Source organism: Lepidochelys kempii, chromosome 8 (assembly GCF_965140265.1).
Source record: "Lepidochelys kempii isolate rLepKem1 chromosome 8, rLepKem1.hap2, whole genome shotgun sequence".
Taxonomy (NCBI): Eukaryota; Metazoa; Chordata; order Testudines; family Cheloniidae; genus Lepidochelys; species Lepidochelys kempii.
In genome coordinates, this window is record NC_133263.1 from 19,994,529 (window position 1) to 20,019,286 (window position 24,758).

The 24,758-nt window shown below is 43.3% G+C and overlaps 1 protein-coding gene across 5 annotated transcripts in view; it reads right to left on the reverse strand.

The window, feature by feature from the left end:
• Positions 1-24,758, reverse strand: part of LOC140915685 (neuronal vesicle trafficking-associated protein 2-like) — a 75,534-nt gene that overhangs the window by 17,459 nt on the left and 33,317 nt on the right. For 4 of the 5 annotated variants that reach the window (XM_073355786.1, XM_073355787.1, XM_073355784.1 and 1 more), the window contains one exon: positions 12,687-12,806. In XM_073355786.1, the coding sequence (XP_073211887.1) occupies positions 12,687-12,806 (120 nt within the window). Of the gene's footprint in view, positions 1-12,686; positions 12,807-24,758 lie in introns of those variants that run through there. The other variant, XM_073355782.1, reaches the window with a different exon arrangement.

Sequence of the window (24,758 nt, forward strand, 5' to 3'; positions counted from 1 at the left end):
AAACACCTGTCAGGGATGGTCTAGGTTTACAAGATCTTGCCTCAGTGCAGGGGACCTCTCCGGGTCCCTTTCAGCCCAATGTGTGTATGATTTGATATTAGTAGGCGGTGTCCAAATTTTCTAAGATGCTGAGCACCTGCAACTCCCACTGGCCTAATGGGATTTTTGGGAGCTCCGTAATGCTGAAGACCAGGCCATAACCTGCAAATCTGTTGGTGATATTCAGCAAAACTAAACTAAATAGCTAAGTGGGAAAGCCATACAGAAGCATTCACTGGATTAAAAGACATGGGGACTGGGTTGACCCTGTGCCGCATGGAGGTGTGCAGGGTAGGAAGATAACACAAGGAGCCTCCTCACAGCAACTTGGCACACCCTGCACAAAGGGACAATCACAGTTCTGGAGCTGGCCAACACTGCTGGGAGCAGACATTTAATGACAAGCCTTGCTCAGAAGAGTGCAGAGTTCTCTTGTTCCCAAGGAGAGAGGATGCCGGAGCTCTATGGACCTTTCAATGCTGGGGAAGTTTTCTAACTGGTTTTTAAAATCGTTAGAGACAATAAAGCAGATTCTCTCCTGAGATTTGAATCCTTTGTGCAACTCAGACATGCCAAGGGGCTGGATTCTGTCCACAAATTGCCAGCAAAGACCCTACTCAGAGAGGAACTCCCTACTGACACAAATGAGCCATATTCAAGCCTGGTACCTCTGCCCCCTTACAGGAGCAGGAGCACAATACAAGTGGTAGAGAGCCTGGTCGGGGAGCAGCAGAGATCCACTCCACCACCAATGGCAAATCGCAGAGCTGGGCGCTAGTACCTGCTCCCTCATGCTGCCTCCTTCTGTCCTGCACGGAGTGAATCTCTGGCACAGGACAGAATCTGCCCCACTCTTTAGACTCAGTGTAAGGTGCTCTGATCAGGTATCCTTAACTAGCTAAAAGCAGGTTTACACTAAGGCTATAACCAGTTTTAAAAAATTCCCCTAGTTTCAGTGAACCCTCTGAGGTATGATCCTTGCTCGACTATGCCCCTGGGAACAATGCACCTAGCACTAGCCCTTATTTGGGGCAGTGTCTAAATGCTTCAAATTAGTTTAATCTGACTGCTCCACTGCTTCATGCACCATTTTTTGCAGGTTGAGAAATTGCGACCTCACACAACTTACCTGCTGAAGCCATGGTGGACAGTGCAATTACCTAAGCAGTATTGCTTCACTGGGTTGAACCACAAAGTCATATTCTTCTAAGTTTCTTTTCCTGTTTATTTGTGCTCCCATCACTTTTTACATTTCCATTTTGCATGCAGCTCTGACATTTAGCACATCCTCCCTAGCAACAGAGGCCTTGATTTAAAGATTTAAATATCCTTGGAACAATCGAGCTGTTACATTAAAATGCATGAGATGACTTCCCCCACCCCAAGCCAGTGGATTTTTCACTTGAAATGAAATCAAAGGCCACTCTTGCATATTTTAAAGTACCTTTGTCTGGGGCGCCCTGGTGGTTTAAAAAAATCAATTGATAGTTTTTTTCTTTGAGAAGGCTGAGGTACTAAAATGCATTGCCATATCTGTATGTGTCGTAGTGGGTCAGGAAATAAAACTAATAGAGCACCAGCATTCACGGTCCAGTATACCCATTTCTCTCACAAAACTATGCTTATTATATGGACACCTCACACTAGTACAGAGTGTAGAGACATTCCTGCATTTGCTACAAATTGGCTGGGCCACAAATGCGCCCCCTGGGCAATAGGAGAATTTAAAGTTCTTTTCTTTTATATGAGAAATTGAGTAAGTTATTACTGTATTAAAATACAAATAAAAGGAGTACTTGTGGCAAGTTAGAGACTAAGGTGCCACAAGTACTCCTGTCCTTTTTGCGGATACAGACTAACACTGCTGCTGCTCTGAAACTTAAAATACAAATGTTACTTTAAAAATTATCAGCTGGTGTCTTCAAAGGAGCTTCATCAATTTACACCTACTGAGCATCTGGTCCAACATGTTTAATATGCCTGCAAGTGTTAACAGGAGGGAGCTCAGTTCTATTCAGTGCTCAGTCAGCAGCCTGTGCTGCTTTATGATAAGTAGAATGAAACTGTACAGAACAAATAGGGTGAAGTGTTTCCCTCGTCCAGTTTTGAGCATTCTGAGGTGTGGATACCGCACCTGAAATGCACTTTGCAAGAGTTAACAAACTTTGCCTTGGCTTCAGGTCAACAGACATCTCTGCCCCTTCCATTACGTTAGTTCTTGCTTGCTATAATAATGGAAAAAGAAAAATAAGCCAGCCTCAAATATATTTTATTCCACCCTAACTGCTGACAAGAAAATTACCCTACAAATAGGGGCCATAACCAGGAGAAGACACCAGAAAGAAATATGACATTTGGTTGTTAAAGATAAAGAGATCCCGTCTAATGAAATTATTCAAACTAAACTGAAGCTGCTGTTATGTTGTACAATTTGTGTCCTGTGTAGGCTCCCATCCAGTCTCAGCAACCCTCGCCTTTAACATAAACCCATTCAAGAATTGTACTGTATTCGTGACACTGTAGTGAAGGGTCAATTGAGATTTCCATTGTATCTGCAGAGAATACAGATTCAGGGAACCAAATCAGCAAACACTTACTCATGCAAATAGCACTTACTCATGTGAGTAGTCCCACTGATCTCAATGGTTGTCAATTTACATACATGTTGTCTGAACAGAAACGGCAGAAAATTCCAATAACAAACAAAGAAAAACCCTTCAGCTAAATCTGCTCAGCTGATTAATTTGTTCATGTTTACTGAAAGCAAGAAATACATCTGAGGTATTTAAGTATTACTTTGGTACAACAGAAATTATGTGCAGAATATGGGCATGAAAATGAGGTATACTCCTGTGTTTGTTTGGGTTTTTACTTTTGATACAAGCACTTATGTTTCTTTTGTCTGTAAGGCAGCCCCCAATTCTTTCTATCTAAGAATCCAGTCAAACCAAAATATATTTATTTTGTGTATTTTAGTCTCAGACCCTTTATGGGGGTGTTCCTGACTTGGCTTTTTTGTAACAGGAACCTAGGTGTTAGCTGGAAGTGTTCATATGGAACTCAGACTTTTCCATATGCAGAAAAATGGAAAGTTGCCCAACTGATAGTACTATATAAGGCTAAAATATCTGAGCATATGAAAAGTGGTGCTATTTACTTTTTAGTGAGTGAGTCACAAACACCCATTCAACTCATCTTCAAAGCTTAGAATTGTCACAATTGGCTAAATCATTCTGTCTCTGTGCATGGTGTGAGAATGACTGTGACTAGGGTGACCAGGTGTCCGGTTTTCGACCGGAACACGCAGCTGAAAAGGGACCCTGGCAGCTGCAGTCAGCACTACCGACCGGGCCGATATAAGTCCAGTCGGTGGTGCTGCAGGGCTAAGGCAGGCTAGTCCTTACCTGTCCTGGCACCGTGCTACACCCCGGAAGCAGCCAGCAGGTCGGGCTCCTAGGCCGGGAGGGGGCCACAGGGTTCCACGCATTGCCCCTGCCCTGAGCTAGAGGGGCAGTGAATGCGACCGAGAGTAGCACGCAGAGCCTCCTGCCCCCCCGACCCGCCTAGGCACCTGACCTGCTGCTGGCTGCTTCCAAGGCACAGCGCAGTGTCAGGGCAAGGCCAGGCAGGCAGCCTGCCCTAGCCCCGCTGACCAGGAGCTGCCCGAGTAAGTCTGCACACCAACCCTGAGCCCCAACCCTGAGCTCCCCCCAAAACCCGGAGCCCGTTCCTGCACCCCAAACTTCTAAGGATGGGGGACAGCGAGCCACCGAGGGAGGGCGAATGTAGTGAGCGGGGACGGGGCCTCAGGGAACGGGCGGGACTAGGATGTCCAGTTTTGTGTGATTCGAAAATTGGCAGCCCTAACTGGGACACATATGCCACTCTTCTTCTGTCCCCCTCACAGCCCGCAGGAAAGGAGGGGAAGAATAATGGCTGGTCTCAGGCAAAAAGGAGATCAGCAACATTTCTTATTTTCTTGTATATGTGCTTTGAGTTGCACAGTTCCAGAGCTGCACAGGAGCTAGTTTGCACTAGCTTAAAGGGGATCAGAGGCCACTAAACCGTAAGCGATGGCATCAGCCACCTCAATAAGGAGGCACTGTAACCCATCACACTGGAGCGGAAGAGAATTCCTCCTGGCCAACCTAGAAGAAAGCCTAAGGCTGGAGCCCAGGGGGAAAGGCCACCCAGTCACCTTCTGAAGAAGATTCACGTTTGTTGGGAGCTACCTCATCACAAACAATATGCCAGAGACAGCGAACAGGCAACCATCCAATTCCCCTAAAACAACACCACGTCAGATAGAGTAGAAGGGAAACAGAGCCTGTTGTTGAAGGAGGTTTATCTGCAAAGACAGGGAGCTAAGTTTGGTAGTAGATGAGTACTCCCAAAGAACATGGATAAGCAGCGAAACCTTCTAACTTTTCAAGTTTTTCACCTCAGATTATCAGAGAAACATCCTGAAGCTGAATAACACCCAGGACATTCTACACAGTCTGAGCAACCAAGAAAGCACAATCACCACTACCTAAGCTGGATGTACCCAGAGTAACGACAAGTTTTCAGTTCAGCTTGCATTTCACTCCTATCACACTCACTCCGGCTGTTCCCTTGTCTCCATGTTACCTATTCACCTCCACTTGTAACTCTTCATTTTGCCCCTTGCTTTCCTGGAACATAAAGAACATTAGAGCACCATGTGCAGTGTGCAGCCCGAAATAATAACCCAGTTGCATTAACAATTATCACTAAAGTAAGAAAAATCTCTGTTTATTAGAGTACATTCCCTCCCCGAAGCACCATTCGCATTAGTGAATGTAATATGATCTTTCAGCAGCATCCTGCATCTCAAAGATATCGGATATGTGATGTGGCAGTTGCTATGGTAACATTGTTAATTATTATTATTATTAAAAAGAAGTAGGGAAATCTGGACAGCTCCTGCACACAAGCTTTTCCCCCATGAGTAACTGCTGCCCTGTGGCAACTTAATAATTAAAGGATCCTTTTATTTAAAAATACAGATCTACAGTGAATGGGTACAAGGACACACACCAGGCCATTTTCTTTTAAGTGATACATCTGTCTGCAGGTTAGTGAATGGAATATCAGCACAGAGCAGAGTCCTACAGGCAAATGTGGAAAAGCAGTGCCTTACATGGCAGAGTGGGAGACCAGCACCCATGGGCAAGCATGGGAGAACAGCAACTTATGGAGAAGCACAGCACATTCATTCCCATCCTCTGGAGAAGCACATGGAGAACATGGCAGGCCAATATTTTACTGGGAATGTTGCAGAAGAGCACCCAGAGGCAGGGGAGGTGAAAGAATGACACACTTGGGGGGAAGGGCAATGTGGGAGAGCCACACCTATGAGGGCGCATGGCAGAGCAGAATTTCACAGGGGAGAACAATAGAGCACCATGCTTGGTATCCCAGATGCCATGGCGATGTGCCCTTTTGAAAATGCGTGAATGGATGTGTAGCTGATCTATCCATGTCACAATGCAAGACGCAATACGTTACAAATCAACATACAAATCAAGGTGCAGTAATTTGGATGACGTGCCTCTAGCAGCCAAAAAATTCACATAGCAAATTCTTTACATCACGTAGTGTAAGGAACTCTTGGTGGCATCTCAGCAGATTTCAACTACAGATATATACAAATAAAGATTCTGGCCCCAAATGTGCCTCTACTAAAGTCAATGGCAAAACTCCCCCATTCACTCCAATAGGAGAATGAGCCAAACACTCTTTCATTCCTTAAGAAATGCAGTGCCTGCAGGATGAGCGTGCTTGCAGTTCAATATCTATCTGAGTAACCTCTTGGACATGGAGGGGCCAAATGTTCTGCTGGTGTGTGTAGATGAAACTCCTTTGATGTCAATGGAGCTGCAACTATTTATACTAGCAGAATGTTTGGCCCTGCCCCTTCACCAATCCACAATATAAAGCCATTCTTAATTCTGAGCCAGAGGCATTAAATATATGCACACTTCTGATTAGCAAGAGATTATCACATTGTCTGCCTTGCAGGGTTTGGCTTGAGGCATCCAGGCTCTCTCCTTTGGAGGGAAAAGCTTTTATTGCAATTTACTTTTTACTGAATAAACATGATTCTGAAATAGGCTCTGTGGTTTCATTTCGCTTCTTTGACTTTGGGTCAGAGGAAGCTCATTGCTTTGGTATGTGCATTCAGGTAATAGGCATATTTAAATGGGTTCCATTGCACTTTGGGAACCTGCTGAAAAGTGAGTTGAATCATTAATCCCCCTGCATATTAGAAATACCTTCCTCCAAGCAATCTCTGGACCTTTTTTGATTTGGAGTGATAAGAAATGCATTGTGATTGCATTCTCAAAAGGAAAGGATTACACAGCCAGTGACTCTGAAAATGGATCTCACTGCCTTATAGTAAAGGGTGAAGTTTCCAATCTTGTTTAGTGAAGCAACAATCAATACGTGCAACTGATTTTCCAGCTAGATAAATTGCTCACAAGAAAACAACATCTGAAATATCTTAATTTCTCACCTATCCATCCACTCTCAGTCTTGTTCTGTTAGATACAAGAGTGTGGTTTTATTACTTCAATGTCTGGAGACCAATGAATTTAGCATTCTCAAGAGGAGGATCCATAAAAAGCAAAGAAATATAGAAGTCTTGCAATAGATGGTATCTACAGTCCATCACCACAACTGATGCACTAAACCACTCAGCTATAAAGGTCAGTGCTCCACAGCTTTTACAGAGTTTAGTGATTACTGAAGTCACACCGGTCACACAGTGAAATTACTTGTTTGTAATAAGGGAGAGAGGAGATGGTGTACAAACAGTAACTGGATCAGAGGCTTCTATATTAACTGGAAGGTAGAAAATGTAGAAAGGCAAAGGTAACCCTTGGAGACAATGCCCTTCCAAATAGTCAAAAACCTTCAAAGAATAATGTGCTCTGAAATCAGAAAAGCATTTGACATATCCTGAGTTTGACAGAAAGATGCTAACATGGCCACTTCAGAATTTCTGTACAATATTAGCACATCACCAGCTTGTTCTCAAAAGCTGTCATCTGAAATGTCATAGCCTATAGAAGAGGTGAGCCTCACCTGATATACCTAGGCTTGGATCCATTCTGACTCTCCAGAAAGGAATACACTGTCTTGGCAGGGCCTTAAGGCACCTCTATGATCATGCATTTAACTACCAGATCTTATCTACTGCACCATGGCTTTGATACCTAACAAAAGGGATAGTAATAAGCACAATCCTGACAGCATGGCAAATAATTGCTATGTATTTCAAAGTAATCACTATAACCTCACCCCACCCCTTGTTGATGGGCCTGTCGGATCTCGTGGAGGGCTGGGAATACCTCAATATCACAGAGTGAGAGGAAAACAGCCTAAACAAGTTCAAAAACTTCCTAGAGAGGCACTCTGGAAACGTATATCAGCCCAGAAGGGATAAGACACATAAACCACTGCCAACTGGCTTAGAAACATTTTGTCATTTCTTCTCTGGAGGGGCGAGGGATAAAATAAGGAAAGAAATTCCTTTTGTGTATAGACGGCTCTAGCTTAATGCTATTTTAACATCATTTTCTTGTAACCTGTCTACACATAGCTATTTAAACATTTGTCAAACTATGGATGAGATGACTCATCTAGCTGAAGAATAAGCCTAATTGGTCAAAGTTCCAGGACACACTGTACTGAGCTATAAAGAAACACAATCTCATATATTAGAAGTGACAAGTTGCAGAAACTATCTAAAATTCCAGGAAGAGGTAAGACTGAAATAAGAATCATCGCCCGGGGACAGTTGCTGCTGTCAGACTTTATGATAATTAAAGAGATCAGATCTGTACTGTTCTAGATGGATGAAAGATACACATATATATGCTTCGATTCTGACTTTGGCAGGCTCATGTTGGAAGGTTGTCTAATAATTTATTATCATTTTCAATAAAAGATATCCAGCAAGGGAAAATAAACAGCATCTGAGGATTCGACTCCTCATGTACATAAGGTCCTGAAACTTCCCCAGAGAAGGGGAAAAGTTCTCTGTGATGTAACCACATGGCTTGGAGAAAATGAAACCCTTCGGAAAACCTCCTCCTTTCCCTGTGAACTTTCCTGTACCAAAGTGACCAAAGGCGGAGAGGAATTTAACACAGAGAAAGGAGTTGACAGACTCGATCAGTGTTTCTCAAATGCGACCACTGTGGCCGCATGTGGCCACCAGGGCCTTTCCTTGCGGCCACAGTCATCTGGGCTGTGATAGGGCAGGTGCAAAGCAGTGGCCCCTCTCCCAGGGCCACCAGCAGCGGTTGGACCCTGCCCCCTCCATAGAGAAAAACTCTGGAGGTGAAGGTAGCTGGTGAATTCCCCACTTTCCCAGGGTAGGGGAGGCTGGCTTTGGCCACGGGGCTTCAGGCTCTGTCCATGCGGTGGCAGGCTCGGGTTCCAGGCTCACCACCCCCGCCATCATCCTTGGGCCCTGCTGCCTCCCTGCCCACCTCCCCATTCAGGACTTAAATTTGTTCCGGGGCTTGATGGGGCTGCGTAAGTCTGGTATGAAAAGTGATATGAACAAACATACAAATATCACTTTTCACAGCCGAAGACTTACCAGCCAGCAAGTCTTAGAAGAAGAAAAAAGCAGAACCAAAAAAGCAAAAGAAACAGCAACAAAAAGACAAGAACATGCAAAACGCCTTAATTGTGTTTCTATTCTGATTAGGTCCAGTAAAGAATAGAGAGACAACTGTAAGTTACTTTTATTACTGCGTCTGAAAAAACCCTACAGAAATAAATTACAGTGACTTGGACATGTAGATGTGCATATTTATTTATTTTTCCTAAAGTTAAGTATTTTAGGAAAAATTGTCAGCGCGGCGACCAGCAAGAGTTAGTGGCTGCACTCTGAGGCCACCAAAAGATGTGTTGTGAGAACCCCTGCACTAGATAAGGAACATTAACAGGCAGAGGGAGAAGCAGCAGCAGCAGGTGGGTAACAATCATACACATAGAATCCCAGCAGCTTCTTCCCACTCATGGTTATTAATGGCAGAGTCTCACTTTGTCTTATTATCACAACATTTATTTCTGGCTGAACTGATGATAATACTGCCCTTAGGGGGGAAAGCAGGAAGCAAAACACCTCATTTCTTATCCTTTAAAGAGGACGCCTGATTTACCGAGTGCCTAATCCAACAGTAAAATGACATGTACATGAGCATTAGGAGATCAATCTCCTGGTTACCTTCTTGTCTCATCACCTCCACCCCACTCACACACATCAGCTGTTGACCCACAGCTCGCTCACCTTCCCCACCCCATTCATCCTGTTGAAATCAATGGGATGACTCATTTGGCCTAGAATACATATGGCCAGATTCTGCTCAAGTTTTACACCTGAGGATCTGGTTCACATATATACAAATACTCTCATTTTAATTTGCCCATTAATGCGAACATGTGGATGATATTTCCAGTGCATCACTCGCTGGAATGCTGTACAGAGCAACTAGCTAGTAACAGAAAATGATGATCTCATTTATATGGTCTTTAAATAAAAAAATTAAAAAAAAAAGGTTTTAAAAATGAAGCCAAAACTGAGATAATAGAAGTTAAGCATTTACTGTGCTTTCCTCTTACAGAAAGCAAATGCAAAATGATTTCATCAGTATCAGATAATAGACCTGCCTATAACCAGAGGGAGGTATTTTTAATAACTTTCCTAAAATATGCATCCATTTAAAAATGAAGCATAATAGAAAAAAATCCAGTACAAAAGCAATAAAATATAATCTATTATCTCAGCTCATTTTGGTTAGGAAATAATACCACAAACCTAATACAATACGTGGAAGCCTCATGAAAAACAGGTGGGTAGATATTTATAGTCTTATCCACTGAGTGATTAATAAGTGACAGTGAAAAGTACAGAATGAAAATCATATGGATTTAGGGGAAAGGAAATAGCTTTAAAAAGAAATGGTTGCGTTGCATGGGAAGAGCTGTGGGTCCACAGCAACTCTCCAGTGCAGCAAAAGGAAAGTCAGTTTAGACATTTACATTGATGCGTCTGACATGGGCTTTGGTATCACAGCCTGCTTCCCCATGGCCTGTCTCTTGGCCAGGCTACTTATGCTATGTGTGGGGAAGAGGTCAAGAGTAGATGGCAAGGGGAGGGAAAGAGATGGACCAGAAATACAAAGATGAGAGCACAAAAAATTCAAGAGGAGGATCTGAGCTATAGAAGCAGGCTGGGGGGACAGAGTAATTGGAAAAATAAGAAACCCCATAACAGGAGAAGATGAAACAAAACTTACACACTCAGGCGGACTAAATTTTAACCATATATTATAATAAATCATGGATGGGCCTCCAACCTGTGTAAAACAGAAGGATCAAATGTTCTTGGTTTCTTTTTAAATATTAGGGCCAGATCCTTGGATGGAATTAAAATCTGATCTTGCATTGTCTGTTTCCAGATTGAGGACTACAGGATTGAGCTCTAAATAGATGGTAGCACATAGTTACTTATGGTGATGATAACAATTCCATTTATAAGATGCCTCTAGCACAATGGTTCTCAACCTATTTACCATTGTGGGCTGCATATGTTGCCCACAATGTGTTATGTGGGCCGCATCCAATACTACCTGTATGGCCCTGACGATGTCACATGGGCCACAGCATTGTGCAGATTGGGCTGCAAGAGGCCCAGAGGCCGCAGTTGAGAACCACTGCTCTAGCACAATGCACATCTTGAAAACAGGATGCTGTATTTTATTCCCTGTAAATCTGTTTCCCAGGTACAGTATCTAGTTCTACTGCTGGTTTTCATAATGTACACTGGGATATGTATGCTGTGGTTTCTATGACCCGGGGTTTTAAACTCCTGAGCCCTGTTTACACTAGCATTTACACTGTTGCTGGGACCACTGCAGCGGCACCATTGGTGAAAAATGGGTATGAAAAGTTCTAGGCAACTGTGTCATTGATAATATCAATGCAGTAAAAATCAACAGCATGATAGGGCCCCATGTAACTAACTGAGATCAAAGCACAACATGCCTCCTGAAAAAAATGAGACCACTAACATTTATTCATAGACCACTTGAAAATGAGTCACGGATTTAAATGTCCCAGATCAAATCAATGGAGTTACCCAGGTGTGCTACTTGGTGAATTGATTAAAAGCAGAAATTAAACAATTCAACAGTGTTTTACAAAAATGCTGTTAAAAAAATTGAACATTCTAGAAAGCTGAACCGTCAAGTCTCAAACTGCAATAAAGACCAATTGAACTGATTTGTATTGGATCATGTTTTTACGTATTACATTTTGACATACCGGGTGTCCAAAGTGATATTTGTCTCCTAAGGTAGTGAGGGTAGCTGTAACAAAATTGTGTTGCTACTTGAAGTCTGCATTGTTCTTAGTTTCAGACTTTGCTGGGACACTCATGTTTCAGTGTCTTACCGAAACAAGTGCAAATGGGCAAAATAATGGACTGCAGAGAATGCATGTAACGTAACATCCAGAAATCTACAGCAAGGAATTGAACGAAGTCTTTCATTATTACAAGCCCAGTCCTAGCTTTTCAGGGACAAGGACTGTTGGACCAGACACAAGTCTTCTCCCTTTCAGGCTGGCTCCTGTTCCCATTTAAGTCAATGACAAAACTGTAATTGACCATAGTAGACACGGGATCAGACCTTCTAAGATTGCGTTCCATAGTGTGTATTGATTAATTCAAATATTTCCTCACTTTTCTCTGAGCAGCTCTAATGTTTTTTGTGCCACGTTTTGGGTCTGATTTTAGGAGGAGCTAAGCCTCCCCAATTCAACTGCAGTCAAGGAAAGTTGAGGGCACTCAGTACCTCACCAGACGGGGCTCTTTTTTGGCTGTGAGTAGAGCTGGTTGGTCATTTTTTGACAAGACATTTTTTTCAGTGGAAAATGACAATTCGCTGAAAGGGTCAGTTTTGACAAATTTCTGTTTATACAAATTTTGGGAAAAAAGTCTCAAAAGTGTTGAAACTGAAAATAATTTTTTTCAGTGCAAGGCGATTTGTTTCAAAATGTAAGCTAGTTATAATTTTTTAAAGTATTAATTAAAAAGATAAAAATCAAAATAAAACATTTAGAAAATGTAAAACCAAAATGTTTCAACTGACCTGAACCCAAAATATTTTGGGATTGTCAGCTTGCAAAAAATGAGATCTTGACATTTGGTCATGATTCAAAAGGGGAAAAAATGTTTGAAATTTCAAATTTTTTCCCATGACAGGAAAACTCTTTCTCTAAGCCATTTCTGTGTTCCTTCCAAAAATAACAGCCTAAATCTAGACCCACAGAACAGCTCGGTATAAGCTAAAAGTTCCTCTCTCTCACCAAGAGAAGCTGATCCAATAAAAGATATTAACTCACTCACCTTGTCTCTCTAATATTCTAGGATCAACATGCTACAACAACACTGGAAAGCCTAATCCTTATAAAGGCAAAACTCTCTCTGACCCCAGTGGTGAGTACAGCATTAATTTTTAATATTTTCACTGTCGCATTGTATCAGTTATTCTGCAATATATAAAACTGACATCTTAAGGTAGCAGGCAATGACCATTTCTTACCTTTAATCTTTCTGTTACGCCATCAGTGAAACTGACTGTGAATTCAGCAATTTTTGGCACCCTGAGTTTTCCTTTGTTCTTCTGGTCAGGCTGATATTCTGTTCTTGTTTTCACAATCACCTGAAAAATGTCAACGCTTTTAAGCTTTAAGTGCAAAACAGACATTTTTGTTATCTTAAATAAATTGCTTTTCTACATGCCATTTCACTGGCCACTCTCAAATACAATTTGAGAACTAGGTAAATAGATTAGATTAGATCAAATAACTTCATCCCTCATTGAAATGCAGCCACCTCTGAGATGAAACATTAGCTATTTAATGGTAGAACTACACAACAGTAAAGAATACCACATCCAATTGAATCTGCAAAAGGTGTTCCAATGGACTATATATAATTACTTATGTTATGCTAGGACATAGAGGTTATCACTTCTGCTCTTTAATAGCAACAGGACCAAAAACATAACTTTTATATCCCACCCAAACAACAGAACTTGCAACAGCATAGCCCATTAGCCCCTCTAAAGGAAGAGCATAACTTATTAAGAGCCCAATTCTGTGAGGCACTGAGCACTCACAATTAGGCCCTGAGCCACCAATATCACTTTCCACCTTTTCCTGAAAAGTTCTTGCATAAAGTGCTGACTAATCCTGTTCCTATTTAGCTTTTAAGAATGATGAGACATAATCCAAGGTGCTATAGCTACAGGTTTTTAAAGGGACAATGTCAAATTAATAACACTGCAACTTTGAGCTTTATTGAACCTATTTCTAAATCTAGGAAGAATAACTAGATAAATAAATAAATAATTTTGTACTAAACCCACCAAAATAAATGTTACACACTGAACACTTGACTATACCTAGAGTTGGACAGTAGAAGATCAGACAGAGACATACTCTGAAACCTGACAGCTATTGAGAGAAGATGTCATCTCCATCCTTTTAAAAAAACCTAAAACACTACTGGAGAGGGAAATAGCACATAAAGTTTCTAAAGGGAGGGCTTTCACAAAAAGGCAAAAGACACATGTGAGGAACAAAATTCTGGAACTCTGAGGAACTTGGGCATTCAAAGTATAGGAATTTCTTGGTGACCCCTAAAAATCTGTTGAAGAAAGTTGGCCAGTAATTGTAAAGTGAAGAATATCAAGCCTGATTTGGACCAGAAGTGTCCCTAGGATTCTCCTTCTGCACTTAAAGCATGTGAAACTTGGAGGAGGAGGAAACCACCCTGTGGGTTCAAATGCAAAGCACGTAGCTAATAGCTAATATTTAAACCCTTGAATAATATCCCTTTCCATATTATTTGTTACAGTAGCAATCGCAATAGCCTTTAAAAGAGTCAGAAGAAGTGATTCAAACACATTTATATTAAAATAGCCTTTTAGAATATAGTGAGCCCAAACTGAGTCCTGGCAGCACGACGCTAACATTAGTGAAGCAACACCAGGGGTGAATTTGGCCTGGCAGGTTTGAAGTGACACTGCATCTTCTATGCAGTGGAGAGTAGAGTAAGTGTCTAATCCTGTGTGGTCCTTACTCAGTTATCACTCAGGCAAAACTCACACTGAAGTTAGTGTGAATTTGCCTGAGTAAGAGTGGAGTTAGAAATAAGTAAGGATCTCAGGATTTGGCCAGAAAAGAGCTGAGAATGCTCAAACCCATACCAGACTAGGCCCTAACTCTCCACTCTTCCTCTTCATCCTTTGTAAAGCCTGTACAGTAGATGATAGAGTACTACCTATAAGCACCTGCACACCAGTGCTCAGAAAATACCTTTTGTTCTATTTTTAAACCAACTGTCCACAATACCCAGATCCCCTCTACGCTGCTGTTTCCAGCTGTGTATATTTTTTCATGTAATTGCAGACAGCAATGCAGAAGTAATGCAACAGTGTTCATTTTCTTTCCACAGTGTCTGATTTGTTTCCAGTTTAATCCCTTTGACTTCTTTCAAATTCCTTTCAGTTGTTTAACGTAGATCTTGTATGTAGATAAATTCCATAATGATAGGTAAGAGGGTTTTCCCTTATGCTCTGACAGTAGGCCTCAATGCAGAGCTATAAAGCTAGAAAATAAAATGTTAAGAATCTTACTTGTTTCTATGTATAATTTATATTTTTTCCTGCACATTTGTAATTCACCCTGGTTTTCTTACTCCCCTCCTGGTTTTACTTCAACCTAGGACCTCTCTATAATAAGGGTTTAATTGTGCTAGCTACAACCAGGAATCAAGTGTGATATTGAAAATAAATCTAGCCAGGCCCATACTACCTCCTGAACAGTCCATTGTAGTATTTTGTAACAATCTTCTCAGGAGGAGGGAGAAAAAAAATCCCAGTTATCAGAGAAACTACTTGAGCCCCTTTTGCTGATTGCTCTAGCAGTTAAACGCTTGTGTGGGTGGGGGCCTAATTGCTCCACTGATCAGATTAATTTGCAGGGGTGTGATAGAGATGTAACAGAAGCATTTAGGACTGCTCTTCTATTACATACAATCTGGTACATTCCAAAGGCCAAGTATTTGCTCTCCAAAAGTATCTTGACTAGGCAACTGGTGAAATGACTGGGCAGAAAAAAAACAGATGCTTAGTGTGGATCCTACGATTATAACAGTAATCTCCCCACTCTATTCCTAAACAGCCATTCATAAAGCCAATGCAAGGGGTGCTGAGCATTGAGCTGACGTTAACCCCTTGTTCACCAACAGCCCAGTCACTCAGGTAAAAAATCACCCAGTTGGGGTTAGATTAGCAGTATCCAGCTATAGGAACAAGCTCCATCAGGTGGTAGGGAAATCCTCCCACAGACCCTATCAACTGCTGTCTAATATGGCTCTCTCTGCATCTCTCTCTATAGCACAAGAGGCCTGCTGGATCCCAGCCGCCAGCCCCGCTCAGCCCGCTGCCAAACCCAGGCCGCGAACCCGGCAGGCAACAGCGAGCCATTCAAAATCCTGCCCGCCTTGGCCCGCTCTTCTCCGTCCTGCCCCCCATTGGGGCAGAGTGAAGAAGCTTGGTCCTGCCGGCTGCTAGTGCAGGGCAGGCAAGGTCCCCCCTCCCCCGCCTCTTCCCCCAGCCGGCTGGGTTCCTGCCCCTCCTCTGCTCCCTCCCTGCTGCTGATCAGCTGATGGCCCTTGCGAGAGAGGGGGAGAAGTGGAGCTGCAGCATGCTCACTGCCCCAGGGAGGAGGTGGGGACAGGGCCTTGGGGCAGGGGGGTGGAATCAGCACATATCCCCTCCAGCCCCCTGCCGTGAGCTGCCCTGGGCAAGGGGGTGTGGGCTAGGGTCGTGGGGGTGCTCCCGGTCCTCTGCCCTGACCCTTCCACACACACCCCAGCCCTCTGCCCTGACCCCTGTACCCCCCTCACACACACCCAGCCCTCTGCCCTGACCCCTGCACCTCCCCACACACTCCCAGCCCTCTGCCCTGACCCCTGCACCCCCCCACATACCCAGCCCTCCCACCCCATGCCCTGACTCTTGCACCCCCCACATTTCCACCCCCACCCTGAGCACCAAACGGGAGCTCCTGAACACACACACCCCACACACATTCCCACCTACACCCCTTGCACCAAATGGGAGCTGCCCAGGTAAGCACTCCACACCCAAGCCTCCTGCCCCAACCCTGAGCCCCCTCCCTCATTCTAGCTCCTGGCCAGACCCTTACACCCCAACCCCCAGCCTGCTCCTTCACCCCCAGCCCTGTGCTCAGTGCACTCCCACCCTCAGCTCAGTGCAGAGAGAGAGGAAGAGAATGGGCTAGAACCAGGGAGAAGGTAGGTACCCACTGTATGTGGGCAGACCCCAGACTGGCAGCGGGCTGAGCGGGCCTGGCAGCCGGGACCCTGGCTGCCAGGAGCCGGTGGCTGGAACCCCAGATTGGCAGCGGGCTGAGTGGCAGCAGGCTGAGCCACTCAGCCCACTGCTGGTTTGGGGTCCAAGCCGCCGGCCCCACTCAGCCTGCTGCCGGTCTCGGGTTCTGGCTGCCGGCCCCTTGCCAGCTGGGGTCCCGGCCGCAGGCCCCGCTCAGCCCGCTGCCAGCCTAGGTGAACGGAACCCCAGGCTGGCAGCAGGCTGAGCGGGCCAGCGGCGTAAGATCAGTATTTTAATTTAATTTTAAATAGAGCTTCTTAAACACTTTGAAAACCTTATTTACATACAACAATAGTTTAGTTATATAGACTTATAGAGAGAGACCTTCTAAAAAACATTAAAATGTATTACTGGCACGCAAAACCTTAAATTAGAGTGAATAAATGAAGACTCGGCACACCACTTCTGAAAGGTGATGCTCTATAGTGATGTCTTTGGAGCAGGTCTAAACTACAGCTGGTCGAAACACAGTACTGATTTTTCACAAAGAAATGGAAAATCATTTTCATTCTGCTGGTTTAGAAATGGATTGTTTTTCGTATATTCAAAATTATTTGTGATTTTTTTTATATAATTTTTGTTAGTTGAACACACCCTCTCTCTCTCTCTCTAAATGGCAGTAAACTCTAAGAATCTACTGCTGAATGGCTGTGGGACTACATAATAAAAAAATCCCCAGAGAGGAACCTCCACAACCAACACAGTGATCAGAGATCATTTATTTTTAAATGTCCTGAAGCAGCTCCTTCATAAGACCAGGATCCCATTGTTTGAATTAAAAATGAGGCACCATACATCTCACTGGTTATTTGTTATTTAACAGAGAAAATACAGAGGGCCTCATTCTTCCCTCACTCATTTTACAACAGTGTGACTCCACTGACTGCAACCGTTACTCCTAACTGACACCAATATAAGGGAATCGAGAATTGGGCTCCGAAGTGTATTTAATCTCAATACAAAATGCAGCAAAAGAAATTCCCAGGCTCCCTACTTGCTTCTTTCTGGTGAAGTTACAGAGGAAATGATCTGTTATGAGGAAGGCAACTTCCCTAGAGAACATTGCCCTGCACTGGGTTACCATTCTTTTAGGAGGTTTCTTAATTATGGCCCTTTGTGCATTTATAATACAAGCAATCATTCACTCAAAATCTCATTTAGCTAGAGAAATAAATGTCTTCACTGCACCCTGCCAACGTGCATTAGTCTCCCGAGTGACCCATAAAGCCACACCATCCTGTCTCTCATTTTTCCTTTGCACATGCCTCCCTATGTTCTCATCTCCTCCTCCTGTCATTCTGGCCTTGACTTCAGTGGGACTCCGCCTAGTCACAAGGGTCTGTGCTTGCAGATCAGTATTTTAGACTAAGGCCCAGATTCTCAAAGGTATTTAGGCACTTAATTCCCATTTAAATCAATGGGAGTCAATGGGAGTTAGGCACCTAAGCTCCTTTGAGGATCTGGGCTGAAGCTGTTTGGGGCAAAGGATCCATGTTTATTCATTTTGTAAAGCAACATGCACATCAATGTCTACTGAAAAATAATTTTCAGCCTATCAATCAGTGGGATCAGTTTAGCCTCTGTGATTGCTGAATAAGTACCATTTAACACTTGTCAGCCTTTGTGTGCGTTCACCTAGGCCCCAATCTCGCAAAGACTAACGAATGTGCTTAACTTCACACACTGTGTTCATCCCACCAAAATCTTGCAGAGTGTAGCTTTACTGCTGGCTATACTATAGGCTTTGTGACCCTTCCAAGCCCTGTGCCCTAGGTGGAGTCTGGACAAATACCTACTCAGGGGATATTTACACAAAATGATACTGCTGCTATAACTTGTTTACGGACTCCTTACTACATTTCCCGGCCAGGCCCCACCTTTCATCTAAACAGGGACGATGCTTTTTATAGCAAAGGCAATAAAGAGGACAGAAATAAAGTATTCTGTGTTTGCTTCACTTCGTGTCCATGGAAGAATCGTCCTGTGAATGCCTCTTCCAAAATGAAGTTTGGAAATAGGTTGTAAGACATTTTAGGAAGAGGATAAAGCTGCCTAATCCAACATGGAAGCACTTCTCTTTTGTTGGATCCTGTCTTCCACACCCCACCCTCTTCTCCAGAAACAAGTCTAGCTATCTCTTGCAGTCTTTAAGGCCCCACTCTAGCAAAGTACTTAAGCATGTGCTTACTACATATAAGTAGTCCTATTAATGTCCATGGGGTTACTCAAATGTCCAGAGTTAAACATATCCTTAAGTGCTTTGATGGACCAGAGCCTAAGACTATTGCTTCAATCACCTTCACTCAGCAATGTATAATAATAATGCTCAACAGGCTGGTCATGCTCTTCATCCATAGAGCTTTACATAACAGCACATAAATCATTCTCCTTATCGTGCAGATTGGGAATCAGAAACAGAGAAGGGGAAGTGGTTTGCTGAGTCACATCAGCAAGTCAATGGTTGAGACAGGAAGAGAAACCAGGTCTCATGACTCTCAGGCCCATGCTCCACCTACTTGACCACACTGCTACTCAAAACGCCCCATGTTCTCTCAGGTTCCCCCACTATGGAAAGCTAAGAGGAGCTGAGCTCGGACAGTGGCACATTATGGGATAGCAATGGCTCCAAGGCACACTCCATCTGAGCACACGGAAGTCTTTGGTATGTTGTGGAATAAGGGTATGTCTACACTACGGAATAAGTCGAATTTATAGAAGTCGTTTTTTTAGAAATCGGTTTTATATATTCGAGTGTGTGTGTTCCCACAGAAAATGCTCTAAGTGCATTAAGTGCATTAACTCGGCGGAGTGTTTCCACAGTACCGAGGCTAGAGTCGACTTCCGGAGCGTTGCACTGTAGATAGCTATCCCACAGTTCCCGCAGTCTCCGCTGCCCATTGGAATTCTGGGTTGAGATCCCAATGTCTGATGGGGCTAAAACATTGTCGCGGGTGGTTCTGGGTACATATCGTCAGGCCTCCGTTCCCTCCCTCCCTCCGTGAAAGCAAGGGCAGACAATCATTTCGCGCCTTTTTTCCTGAGTTACCTGTGCAGACGCCATACCACGGCAAGCATGGAGCCCGCTCAGGTAACCGTCACCGTATGGCTCCTGGGTGCTGGCAGACGCGGTATGGCATTGCTACACAGTAGCAGCAACCCATTGCCTTCTGGCAGCAGACGGTGCAGTACGACTGGTAGCCGTTCTCGTCGTGCCCGAGGTGCTCCTGGCCACATCAGCTGGGAGCGCCTGGGCAGACATGGGCGCAGGGACTAAATTTGGAGTGACTTGACCAGGTCATTCTCTTTAGTCCTGCAGTCAGTCCTATTGAACCGTCTTATGGTGAGCAGGCAGGCGATACGGATTGCTAGCAGTCGTACTGTACCATCTTCTGCCAGGCAGGCAAGAGATGAGGATGGCTAGCAGTCGTACTGTACCATCTTCTGCCGAGCAGCCATGAGATATGGATGGCATGCAGTCCTTCTGCACCGTCTGCTGCCAGCCAAAGATGTAAAAGATAGATGGAGTGGATCAAAACAAGAAATAGACCAGATTTGTTTTCTATTCATTTGCTTCCCCTCCTCCCCCGTCTAAGGGACTCATTCCTCTAGGTCACACTGCAGTCACTCACAGAGAAGGTGTAGCGAGGTAAATCTAGCCATGTATCAATCAGAGGCCAGGCTAACCTCCTTGTTCCAATAAGAACAATAACTTAGGTGCACCATTTCTTATTGGAACCCTCCATGAAGTCCTGCCTGAAATACTCCTTGATGTAAAGCCACCCCCTTTGTTGATTTTAGCTCCCTGAAGCCAACCCTGTAAGCCGTGTCCTCAGTCGCCCCTCCCTGCATCAGAGCAACGGCAAACAATCGTGCATCTGAGTTGAGAGTGCTGTCCAGAGAGGTCACAATGGAGCACTCTGGGATAGCTCCCAGAGGCCAATACCGTCGAATTGTGTCCACAGTACCCCAAATTCGAGCTGGCAAGGCCGATTTAAGCGCTAATCCACTTGTCAGGGGTGGAGTAAGGAAATCGATTTTAAGAGCCCTTTAAGTCGAAATAAAGGGCTTCATCGTGTGGATGGGTGCAGGTTTAGATCGATTTAATGCTGCTAAATTCGACCTAAAATCCTAGTGTAGACCAGGGCTTAGGGACTAGGAAGTTAGACCAGGGAGACGGAGACTCTCACCAGCATGGCCCCCCCTTAATCCGATCAGAATACTGCAGTGTAAGGTCACCCTCCACACATTGAAATAAAGGAGGATTTTATGGCAAGGGCATGGTAGGATTATGGGTAGTGCTCACCGTGGGTCACCAGCAGAGATTAAACCCAGGAACTCTCCCACTAAAAGCATGAATCTCTGCCTCTTGAGCTAAAGGACCATGTCCACTGGCTGGCAGCTGCAGCATCCTCATTAGCCTCTTATAAAGATCAGCCGCTAGAAAGGGACAAAGAGTCTCATTTGGCAATATGAGTTACAGGAGCTAATGGGATCACAATTCCTAATGAAGCTATTCTGTGTGTGGTAGGGAAGGCTTGGAAGCAGCATGGGGGGTACTGAGACTCCATGCCAATGATCCATGGGTATTCTCTGCAGATATCAAGCAGTCTGTGGCTTCGGAAGGCCAAGTCTCCTGCCCATTCCAGAAGCAATAAATTCTGCTCCTCAAATGGAACACTGTTTAGGGAATTCTGTGAGCTCAAATTCACTGATTTTCAAGGCCCTGTTTCTATGTAGAGGACAAATGGCCATTATTCCATAGAAACTTTTGTGTAATTTAGTTCATCTTAAATTCTCTGTTTACATCTCATTTCCTAATATTTGAATTATTTTCCCCTAATTTTTGACATCTTGACCAGTCTGAAAAATGTCACTTCTCAATTGATTCAATAATCTGAAACCTCTGTGAGGTCACCTCAGAGTCTTCTCTTTTTTTTCTGGTTTCCTATCACCTTTCACACCTTGTTCAAGCATTGCAATGTCTCCTGCACCTGCTCCTGTCCTGCAACACACAGTTCCTACAGACGTCTCTGCCTCCCGCTTCTCCTACTCCTCTTCCTGCTACCAAGGTTCTGCCAAAATCTCCTTCCTAAATGACTCTTCTCCCTACTCTTATCTTTGTACATCTTTTCATGAAGCATACATGTTTGGATACTGTGCATGCATACCAATCACCCTCTCACTCTTCATTCAAATCCCTCCTTAAAACACATTTCTTCTGTGAGACCTATCAATAATAACCCTCCAGAATGGGTTTTTATTAGGCCTTTAAAAATGGTGAGACTGTAGGTAGGCATGAGCCATATATGCCATGCTGTTCCATTTCCTGTAGGTAATATTCATCCATGAATATAAGCAGAATTTTGGCTGATGAGGTCTTTTATTAAAACACTCACAGAGGTGTATATCTAAATGCACCTGCTATGTTGGGTCTAATCCTCATCCCCCTGGAGTCAAAAGCAAAATTATCTTTGTTGGCCATGAGTCCAGAATCAAGCCTTTTGTGCATAACAGTGTTTTGGCTTTGGCAGATTATGGGTATATTGAGGTGAGGAACAACAGATCAGATGCTATGTGTGCATCTTAAAAACTATTACCTACATCCTGGGGGGAAATAAACAGCAGAGAGAATGTTGGGAATTCCAAATGTTCAATTGATAAGAAAAAGAAAGAAAGAAAGAAAGAAAGAAAGAAAGAAAGAAAGAAAGAAAGAAAGAAAGAAAGAAAGAGGATATTTAAAACCATTTGCTTTAAGCAGGACCAAGGTAAAGGTGAAATGTAACAAGGAAAAACATTACATTTATTATTGAAACGTTTAAAAATCTGATTTTCCTGTAAAAGGATGAAGTAGGAGATTCTGAAAATGAACTGATATGAATTTCAAGTCTTTTCTTTCCCTGGATAAATGTAATATCATTTATTGCCACTTTATATTTGCGCTTAAGCTCTGCATTTTCCCCAAAGAAATGAGTAATAATATTTAACATAACTGGCATTGTGAAAACTTTAAATTATTCATTTAGAAAAGGACACACAGCCCTCATGTAATTCCCACTTCATTGCCAAGGCACATGTAATATATTACAGTTCAGGTGCTGCAAAGTGCAGATCATGAAAATTTAAAATACTACTTCCCAGGATTATTAATAATGGAGATTCTCTCACGCTGAGAGGCCTTGGTATTGGCAAGACAATAAATAAAATGTACTGCTCCTGCCAAGGAGAAAGGTTTCTTCCAGCATCAGAGCTGACCTATGTAGTCCCACAAAACCATGATACCCTTTGAATTTGGGAGGGTAAGAAATTCATGGAGTTACAGATTGTAGGCCAGGAGGGACTATTAGATAATCAAATCTGACCTCCTGTGTCACACAGGCCATAGAATTTCATTCAATTAGCCCGGTATTGAGCTCAATAACTTATCTTTGGCTAATGCATGGCTAATGCTTCCAGTCTTGGTCTGAACAGGATTGGGTGCCCAAATCCCCTCATCAGCTTTGAAAATAGCCTCAATTTCCTGCAAGCTGTGCACAATGACCTGAGCTCAGGGCCAGCCTTACAACTTGTGGTGCCCTACATAAGAATAACTGTAGTACCCTAGCTCAGCTCAGGAAGGAGAGCTTTTAGCAGGTGAGCTTAGTAACCAAAGAGATTTTTCAGGACTTCACTTAAAGGGAAGATGCCAAAACATATCCCTCTCTGTTACACTGGCAACAGAGCAGTGATTAATGGCGCCGATGGGAAAACATATTAAGGCAGGCATCTAGAACACTGCTCCTTGTGGTTAAAAATAAGCAGCAACTGATTTACGCTTAAGAAGAGGAGAGCAGTGACTTTTTGTCTGTTGTTGCACAAGCCCCCACCACACACTAGTTTTGACCCCTTTGACCACTCATTTAAGAGTCATCAAAAGCCAGCCTGGTTCCTGTTCTTACTCGCAGAAGCCATAATCCACAGCTGGCAGGACCGTGTCTGTTACAGACAGACAGTAAAATTCCCTTTAAAATAAAATGGAAAACATTCCTGCTCCCTGATTGCAAAACAAATTCTAACATACATATAGGCCAACCCAAGGTCCTTCCTCAGGCTCAATGTCTCACTGAAGTCAGTGAGAGTTTTGCTTGTGCAAACACTAAGTAAGGTGAAATTCACCCTTACCACTTAACCCCCACTCTCTTTACCTTAGGTTCAGCTGATTAATAAGGCCTTACAAAGGCCCTCTGCCATGGAGTGACTTTCACCCTTCGGGATTTGTCCTATAAATAATAAAGTAACAAGGATTGTTGGGGATTTTTAGCACCTTCTCCTTTTTTATAACAGATTTTCTGTTACTGCTAACTCCTGCTCTAATACATCTAAAAGCTGTCTCAGGGTCCATAGAAGCCACTAGCAATGATTTCAATGGGCTTTGGATCAGGGCCTTTGTCCTTTGGCAGGTGCTCCAGCCCTCAGGCAAGGGTAGGACCAAAGACATAGCGGTATGAGCCACAGCTAACAAGTGTAGTAACTACATGTGCATGGAGACGAATACACAGTATCGGCACATTCATTTAAACAGAAAGATTGCCTGGGAATCCATTTAGACCAATACATTACAATGGGTTTTCACCAACAGACAACTATAATATGGTAATCATCAGAGTTTTGATTATCAATCCACCAGTTTTAATGTTGTTTTTTAATTTTACAGGTGGTAGCCACTACCTGAGTGATTTAAACCCCACACTGTATGGCAATTAATGCCTAAACTTCACTGGCTGCTTTGTGGTAGCATCAAAATAATGCATTTTATGCATCCTTGATTTCCCCTAGAGCCTCTCAGACATTCCTGATAAATCATGTTAATCTTTTTTAGTTATTTTTTTATTAATTTTCAGATTATCAGAACTAGAGGTAAAGAGCCAGTTTATCCCCTCATTTACACCAGTTCAGATCAGTATCACTTTATTGATTTCAGTTATGTTACTCTTACTTGACACTGGTGCATTGACACTGGCAGAAGTGGAAGGAGAATCAAGCCCATTATCCCTATTTTGGCCTGGTTCTGGTTTCCGCCAACGTGTGTCAATTTATTCGGTTCTGATATATAGATATATTTGGTTCTTTATTTATAGAAAATAAATAATTATCTCTTTATATGTATATAAAATATATATAAACACACATATATAAATACATAACATTTGTGTA